Below are 9,814 nucleotides of genomic sequence, written 5' to 3'. Positions count from 1 at the left end.
ATTAAAATCGAGATTTGTCTCGCTGCATTGCGCGAGTACKCTTCTAGTATTTTATAATATATATATATATATAATATTTGACCGGGTTTGACCAGGAAATAAACCAGGGACGGGATGTTAATCCCCCTACCTGCCGGGCCGGGGGGCCAGGGCTGTTAATAAAACCGGGGCCGGGATTACAAAACCCGCCTCATCGCCGCCCCATTGCCATGCCTAGTTGAAAATTTGAATCTGAATCGATTACAATTAGATGTCCGATTATAGTCGATCGATTTTAATTGATCGGTTGATTTTCTGTACACCCTTGTAGACCACCATCTAGATAGATAATTCAACCTTACCTCTAATAGGAATGTCTCTGATGAAAACTCATGAGCTGAAACCTTATTGTGGAACTGGAGATGATGACACATATCAGCTTTCAATCCAAATCCTCAATAACTAACCACATCAAAAGTAAAACAAGCCACAAACAACTCAGCTTAGGCCCGGCCTTAAAACCCAATCACAGTAACTTTTAAGGCCCGATTAAGAGCCCGAAAAAAACCCACCCTAAAAAAGTCTAGAAACCTGAAAAAACACAAAAAAAAAAGCCCGGCATAAAAAAGCCAATCGAATCCTCTTTCAACTCCAAATCCGAAACAGATCTGAAAATTTCTAGCTTTTTCCTTCTTGCTTACTAATAAACGAACTTGGAAGTCCATGGCCCAAAAACTACCGGACTTTGTGCATCTTGAACACCCTAACCAGAGCCATATCAATGGCATCCACTACTCTTTCACCAAAGCAAGGAGAGAGAAAAAGCCTAAATCGTTTACCAGATAAGTTTTTATCGATGAAAATCAACACTCTTATTTATCTTACTTGGTAAGATTCTAATCCATCAAAATGGAATCATATGAAACAATTTATCTGGTAAGCTCTAATCCCAATAAGAGTTGTCACATTCATTTACTAGGTAGGATTCTAATCCATCAAAATGGAATCATATGCAACAATTTATCTGGTAAGCTCTAACCCACTAAGAGTTGACACCTTCATTTACCGGGTAAAACCCTCCGTCCTAGTCAGAGCTATTACCAGGAAAGATTACGGGTCATTGGCATATATATCCGATAAAGTAAGCAACCCAGTAAGCACTTAGCAAGTAAGCGTTTGCTGATCGACCCCTTAAGTTATCTAATCTACCACCAATACCATCACTAAAGAGCCGTTTGGTTTGAGGGAATGATTTGGATTTCTTGATAGGAGATTTGGAAATTTTGATGTGTTTAGTTTGTAGGATTTGTAATGAAACTAAATTCCGTTCTTTATGAATAATTTATAAAAATAAATTATAAATAATATAAAAATAACTAAATTACTTTTCCATTAATTGATAATTACAAAAACAAATATTTTTAACATATTTTCAAACATTACATATAAATCTTATGAAATCCCGTAAAATACCAACTATTTCCATGGGATTTCAAAATCCTATGTTCGTGGGATTTCAGTGCAATCCTAGGATTCAAAGAAATGTACATAAATAGCCAAAACTGACAAGTGGTTTTACTTTTAACCGTTTTCTGACTCAAATTCACTTTTTAGTCGATCCTTGCGCAGAAGCCTTACGAAGGATTACTGGATTAGTTTTCGACAGAAAAAATAAAATAAAAATATCTTTACACATTTGTGCATGGCTTCTACATAAGGATTCCACTTCCTACATAATCATTGACTAAAAAATGAATTTGGGACAAAAAAAAATGGCTAAAAAGTAGAAACTCTGTTTGTTGATTAGCTAATTCTGCTCAGGATTTCAAATCCAGAAAATCCTGCAAACCAAACGTGGGATTAGGATGACATTCAATTTCAAATACAATTCCTTCTTCCTTCTTACAAATCAAACAGGACCCAATAGTAGCATTGGTGTTTAATTAAACCACAAATTTGATCAAGATCAATGACAACAAAGCAACTGGCAAGTAGGGATGGTGATTTGCCCCGACCCGGTGGGGAAACCGGTTCACCCGACCCGAACGGGGACAGGGATTCCCCGCTAAAATGGGTCCCGGGCCAGGGCCGGGGATCCCCGGTAGACTCAAACCGGGGATGAGGGATGTTACTCAAACCGGGGCCGGGGATCCCCGGTAGAATCAAACTAAATGATACTATTTATGGGGTTAAATCGGGTACTAACCGGGGTTTAAACGGGTTTTGACCGGGGACGGGGGACGTTACTACAAACCGGGGCCGGGGGACGTTACTACAAACCGGGGCCGAGGGATTACAAAACCCGCCCATCCCAGTAAAACCAAAATTCTCCAAACTCCATGATGTATTAACAAAAATAATTCATTTTGCCAAACTGGATTCAAATGGGAATGTCTAGATATGTGATGGCAAACACTTGAACATACCGACATCCTGAACTTAAGTCAGACGTCCACGTAACATCCGCAATAGTGTGTCTGGATTCGGTCTAATTCCATCTAATAACTAGATACTACACAAAGATAAGTATGCTGCAAGTGGTAACAAATCAATGTATGTGGACACAGACACAAATACCTTGCATCCCATGTTCCAAATGTTTGATAAACAAATAAAAGATGAAGATGAACCAATTATGAAGATGACACTAATGAGTGTCTGAATGCATTGCTTTAAACTTCAAAATTAACAAAAAGCTGTGTTCTGTAGTGAATATGTAAAACAGATAACTATGTGACCCGACCATATAACAAGTATTGGAATATAAACTTCAAATACAATAAGAAGCTTTTTGTTTCCTGAGACATAGAGGGTAGTTAGTTTAGGGCTGTTTGGTAGGTTTTGCATCAAATCCTGTATGAATAAAGTTATCTATGTGGATTAATCTATCTTTATAGATTTGGAGAAGCTTTTTGTTTGGGAGGGTTTTCCTATAGATGGAAGGTTGTGTTCTTTAACTGGGAGAGACAGATTTGGAAAAAACTTGGCTTACTGAATAAGCCATTTTCTATATCATTAAATCACTACCGAACAGTTACATATAGCAGACCAAGTAAGTTGTGAGTTCCTTTAAACTCATTAAGCTGCTTACAAACAGACCCTTTGTCTTCTATAACAAGAGACCAAGTTCTGCAGGCCATAAAAATCTACAAGAAGACTTGATAAGCTTCTAATGTATAAACAAATTTTCAAACTAATAAACTTAGCAGCAAAGATTCAAAAGCTGAAAGAATATTAAGCTAACAAGCGCATCAAATTCCAAGCCAATTAGAAGAGACCACCTATGAATTATAGAAACTTATTCATAGAAAATGTTATTCCTCACAAGTACCATTAAGACATGTGATCAGTAACAGGCAGGGAATGAAAACAAGGATAATCAATTAGGGTTTACCACGTAAAAATTACTTTCATCAAAATTTCTAGTGAAATAACATCATTTTCGTGTCTCAACATACTATCAAAAAGAAGCATAACATGAATAAAAACTACTAGCAAGAAAATGCCATGAATTACTCTGTTTCGATCAACGGTATGACTTCTGGAACCTTGCACGAGCACCACGACCACCAAACTTCTTCGGCTCGCACCTTCTAGGATCAGCAACAAGCAGAGTTCGATCATACCTCACAAGAATATCCTTAATTTCCTTCTTCTGCTCTTCATCAACAAACTTCTGGTAGTACGCAACGAGTGCTTTCGCGATACTCTGTCGAATAGCATAGATCTGAGAAGTGTGACCTCCACCTTTGACCCGGATCCTCATATCCACCCCGGCGAATTTATGACGGCCGAGAAGGAGGATCGGTTCGAAAGCCTTGTAACGGAGGATCTCAGGCTGCACAAGCTCGATTGGGACACCATTGATCTTGATGAGACCACGGCCAGCCTTGCAATGTGTGACTGCCACTGCCGTCTTCTTCCTGCCGAAACATTGGACGGAGTTGGGTGGAGGTGCCGCCATGTTTGATGAGAAACCCTAGTTCTTGAGAGATTGGACTTTGTAGTGATGGCTTGATAATATAAAGATTAGGGTTTTGGGGATTTAGGACCTCAGTCTTCTAGTTATTTACGAAACTACCAGTTTTTTGGATCAAGTTGTGAACTTAAATAATTTTGGGCTTATGGCCCGGTTTTTTTTGGACTGCCCATTTATTTATTTTGAATTTTGATTAATATTTTTAGGCTTGTTTTGTAACTTATCACAAAATTCTTATTTGGATGGGTACAGGTAGGGCTGTAAACGAATTGAACGTTCAACGAACTGTTCGTAAACCGTTCTATGGAAAGTTCGTTTATTTAATAAATGAATGAACATGAACAATTTTTTTTGTTCTTTTAGTTAAACGAACGAACATGAACAAAAGTCTCATTCGTTCATTTATGTTCGTGAACGTTCGTTCATTTACCTTTCATTTACATTCGTTTATAGTCGTTCGTTTATATATTAAATTTAATATATAATATTTTTTTATTTACTTTGAATTCAAATAATATTTTTTTTATGTTCGTTTATGTTTGTTCTTTTAGTATGTTAACGAATGAACATAAACGAACACGAACAACCTAATTTCTATACGAACGAATATGAACACAAAGATTTTCGTTCGTTTGTTCGGTTAAGTTAAACAAACGAACATGAACAAGCATATGTTCGTGCTCGTTCGGTTCGTTTACAGCCCTAGGTACATGAGCTTTTTATTATTTTCTTATTAATTACTAATTATTTAAAATCATTATTAATCTTATTAATTATTTTTATATTTTTATTACTATATTTATTATTGTTCAATATATTAATTGTTAAAAAACAAAAATAACAAGTTTAAAAATATTTATGTAAAATAAATCAAAGCTAAAGTTATGTTTTTTGTTTCATAAATAAAAAAAAAACTTTCATAAATATTTTAATAAAATAATAAATTTAATCATAATTTTAATAAATTTATTATAAATATTCGTATTTTGTTATACAAATCCTAAATTTATAATATTATTTATATACTAGTATATGTACCCATGTCATGTGTGGGATGTAAAATTTCTACATTGTTGCCATCAATACAAGATTACATGCGTAAAACGGCAACAAAACAAAATGGCTTTATTACACTGCTAATGCTCCCGATAGAAATTCAAGCACTTTGAACATTGGTGATTGTACCCAGTTATATATAACTATTTATACATTGTCTTGAACACTGAAAAACTACCTATACAACCCTGAATTGCAAAAATATTATGAATTGACGCCACAAATCACAGCTTGCGACAGTCCATCTATTCCTTCACCAAAATGAGGATCCCAAATTGCATGACCTCCTTTATCACTCAGCGGTCATTTAGCGGGGGATTCTGAAATTGCGGAGGCTTGGTCGATGGATACTAGGCGCTGTGCGTATCGACCCATGCAGTGCTGTAGCTAACGCGCGTTTTCTTTCAGGCCTTTCAACCAATCGATACGGCCTCTTAGTCTCGACTCCAGGGATAATTTTTTTCGCTAATTTAGAATCCGCTATTATATGTTTGCTCTAGTTTTTGTTGTGTGTTCAAGATTTCGGTGCTTCAATTTCTTTGATCATGTTATAGGGAGAAAAGCACTTCAAAAACCACCAATTTTTTACCATTGAAGGGGTGGAGAACTGATAGGAATTGCGTATGAGATATAAAACAAAATTAAAAAGAAGGTATCGATAAGACAATTATAATGTAATAATTTGTAAAAAAAGAAACTTATTTTTAATAGATTTTAGTTCATATATGATTATTTATAGTAAGGGTATAAAATAAAAAAAGAACATCAAAACTACTCACTTGACAAAACATGACTGATACATATGTTTATGGATCCAATACATTGCAGTTTAATTAACATGACTCTAAATGAATGACCAACGCACCCACAACGTGTAAATTTTAATTAAATATATCATAACTGCATATAATTCCAAAAGCTCAACATATAGCAAATCCTTAAGACTCATCTGAGTCAAAATCAAGTCAAAAGTTTAAGAATTCAATTGACTATTCAATAAAATAAAATAAAAAATAAACCAACAAAACATAAATACTTCGTTTAATGGTTTGAAAATTAACACAACGAACTCAAAGGTTGGGCAAAAATCCCAAAAGGGGTATTATATCAAATTCAAGCCATTAAAGGGCTGTTTACCAAACACTTACCCGGTAAGTGCTTACCGGTAAAATTTAACACTATTATTTACTTGGCGGATAAGATTTTAGTCCACCAAAACGATATTGTATGCAACAATTTACCCGGTAAGCGCTTACCATGGTAAGAGTCGTCGTCCTCACTTACCGGGTAAGACTCTTGGTTCTTGTCTCGCTCTTACCGGGTAAGATTCTCGGTCTTTGCCATATACATTTGGTGATGTAATATTACTTGGTAAGCGCTTACTCGGGTAAGCGTTTGGTAAACGGCCCCTAAGTTTTTTCACTTGTTGGACTAATCCAAAACGACTCATTATGAACTCCAAAATGCATTTAGAGAGTTTAATAAATCCCATGACCCAACATAACACAAAATCTAAAACATCCACACGTTTTACGATTTATTGTTAAAATGTCCAAAACCTTCAAATTTAATCATTTCTCGAGATTTTATAAAATAAAATTATTCCAAGAACACAATTTCACCAAATAATGATACTTTTTATTTTGGTTAATCTTAAGAAAACACTTAAAACTTCAAAATAAACATTTTTTAACATGTACAAAGTTTTCATAAAGTATAAATTATTTTCAACTATTCTTGATATTTTTTGACACTTAAATTATTCTCTAAGCATGCAACTTTTTCATTAAGCTAAATGAAAAGGTTGCATGCTAAGGGACTGTTTGACAATTGTTGAATAATTTGGTGTAGAATGATTAAGAGACTCTCATGATATATTGCAAAATGAAATATAATTGTTTGGTAATTGTGTACAATGAAATTAGGGATCTTAATGGTTAAAAGAGATACATGATAGAAAATCATTCAGATGGTTTTAGAACCATTAAAAGGTAGACTTTTTTTTTGCCAAACAAGATTCACCTCTTAACGGTTCAAATATTGTCTCTTAATGAAATTATTAAGAGGTAAACAAACAATCCTAACACATGAGTCACACTCTTCATTTTCAAACAATTTCTCTTTTAAGCATGCAATCACATCGTTCATATCATCATGTTTCTTAATACCAAATGTAAATTTTTCTGTAAGATCATGGACTTCTTTTTCTAGAAATTATACTGATCTACTTATTCCTTTACTGATTTCACTATATTTCTTTGCAAGATTAGCCATTTGATTATATAATTCCTCAAGTTCATCAAGATCATTATCATCATGCATATCATTACTTTCATAGTAACTAATGATGAAATGATTACTGTGATATGCAAAATGTCATCATAACTTAGTCTCTGATATTTAGTCACCTGGTATCCCACCCCATTTTGCAAGAAGACGAAAAATTTCAATATCATATATGATTACATTCATTTGGGTGTGTTTAATCATATATGATTAAACGTCTATGTGTTTTCAATGCAACATGGGTTTAATAATATCTGATTAAACTTCTGTATCATACATGTAATCATATATGATATTGAGACTTATCGTCTTCTCGTAAAATATTTAGCTTCTCGTTTAAACATGCCCCTATATATATATATATATATATATATATATATATAGGGGCCTAATCAAATGAGAACTAATTAGTTTGTGGTAACTGTGAGAACCAATATTAACCACAAATCAATAGATAAATTAGGAAATTTATAATTTTGGCATTTTTGAATTAAAATATTAATGCGAGGATATTTTTGGTATTTTAAAACTTTCCTCCCTCCTCTCTTCTCTCTTCGGCCACCGTCCTCCGGTGATACTACAATGGTATCACAATGCATCATATATGTGCTTGGGTATCACATTGATGTCGTTTATGTGGTCGATCAAAGATGTAACACAGTGGTATCACTATGCATCTTATATATGATTAGGTATCACAATGTATCTTTTGTTTAACAGAGTCAATATTTTTAGGTATCACAGTGATATCATAGTGGTATCACCGGAGGACGATGGCCGGAGGCCGAAGAACGGTGGCCGGAGAGAGAAGAGAGGAGAGAGGAGAGTTTTAAAATACCAAAAATATTCTTGCATTAAGATTTTAATTTAAAATTACCAAATTTCCTAATTTATCTATTGATTTGTGGTTAATATTGGTTCTCATAGTTACCACAAACAACTCAGTTCTCCCTTGAATAGACCCTATATATATATATATATATATATATTGAGATTCATGGAATTTGTGAGATCTGTGAATCCAATATAAACCATAAATCATATTAAATTAAGGGTTAAATTAGGAAATAAATAATTTTGATAATTTTGAATTAAAAATTTAAATAAAGATTATTGTCGGTATTTTTTAAATTTCTCTCTCCTAATTTCTTCTCAATAACAACATAATCTAGAAAATAAAATTAAACTTAACATGTAACCTAACACATTTTAACACCACGTAACACATTGTGATCACCTTGTGAACATAATATAAACACCAAAATACCAAAGACAACAAACTGATTAAAAACAACTGCAGATCCCTGATAACATTGTGTAGAGATTTGTGTATATAATATGAACAAAAACAATAATCAAATTTGAAAACCTGCCAAACATCTCAGACGAACCAAAAACATATAGTATCACGATGTAAATCATTATCAAATATACCACCTAGTTTCTTATACACTGTGTAAACACAAAGTGACACAACAATACCATGAACAAAAAAACAAAAGAAAAGAACAACAAAAAGTCATTAAAACATTGTGTAAGGATTTAGATATACATTGTGAACAATTAATTTATTAATCAGGGGATATATATTTTCTATTTATTGGAGAAATAAATTAATCAAATGCATTTATGTAATTTTTTATCACTAAATTACTCTTTTTATATTTATTTAATAAATGACATAATTATCTAAATCAACATTGATTAAAGGCAAGATCAAATACATATGTCAATAAAAAAGATTAATGCAGTTATTTAATAAAAAGATGCTGGAAGGGTGAAATGATCGGTAAGCTATGAGTCTTATTCGCGGTAAGTAGATGAAATCACTAAAAATATGCTTGTTTATCAAAACCTAGAAAATACTCTAATCCCGATTACCAAATACGGAAGCACAACTCAGAATCACGGGAGATTTCATTAGAGATACTTCCTATATGAAATTTATTTTCCATATGAAATTGTTTTATGAAGATACATACTGAACTTGTGCATGGATATGTTATATTAGATGGTAGTTATCCGATGAAATTGTTTCATGTATTTCTAATGAAATGCATGAATTTTTTTTCATGAATTTCAGTTGTTTAATTTGTTTAATATACCTCTAATGTTCTTGATGAAACAGTTTAACATGACTTAAAAAACATGATTGTGGAATTAATTAGGTTATTTATAGAAAAGATAATTACAAAATTTCCATAATTAAGCGGTTAACATTAATAATATCCTAAAAAAATCAAGAAGATGATAATAGCCATTAAAAACGGTTATATAGTAAAAGGACAATTCAGCCCTCAAAAATTGAAAAAAAGTTAAATTTCTGATTGGGTAGGAGATGGTTGTAAATATATATATATATATATATATATATATATATATACTAGAAGAGTACTCGCGCAATGCAGCGAGACACATCTCGATTTTAATATTATATGTCTTTGTAGATGTTATAATACAATTTTATGTGTTTTTAAAAAAACAATAATGATTTTATTTTTGAATAAAATATAA

The 9,814-nt window shown here is 32.9% G+C and overlaps 1 protein-coding gene across 1 annotated transcript; it reads right to left on the bottom strand.

The window, feature by feature from the left end:
• Positions 1-3,345: 3,345 nt before the first annotated feature.
• LOC112516722 (40S ribosomal protein S16) lies at positions 3,346-3,969 on the bottom strand. The gene has a single exon (XM_025123926.1). The coding sequence runs from the start codon at positions 3,941-3,943 to the stop codon at positions 3,506-3,508; it is 438 nt and encodes a 145-aa protein (XP_024979694.1). The 5' UTR covers positions 3,944-3,969; the 3' UTR covers positions 3,346-3,505.
• Between the last annotated feature and the right edge of the window lie 5,845 nt (positions 3,970-9,814).

The sequence above is a fragment of the Cynara cardunculus genome, assembly GCF_001531365.2.
Source record: "Cynara cardunculus var. scolymus isolate 2C chromosome LG 8, CcrdV1, whole genome shotgun sequence".
Lineage (NCBI taxonomy): Eukaryota > Viridiplantae > Streptophyta > Magnoliopsida > Asterales > Asteraceae > Cynara > Cynara cardunculus.
The sequence above is the reverse complement of the archived record's forward strand: the minus strand, read 5'-3'. Positions and strand labels throughout refer to the sequence as shown.

What these genes read in the sequence shown, in the direction of transcription:
- LOC112516722 (XM_025123926.1), bottom strand. Translation starts at nt 3,943, where the DNA reads ATGGCGGCACCTCCACCCAACTCCGTCCAATGTTTCGGCAGGAAGAAG.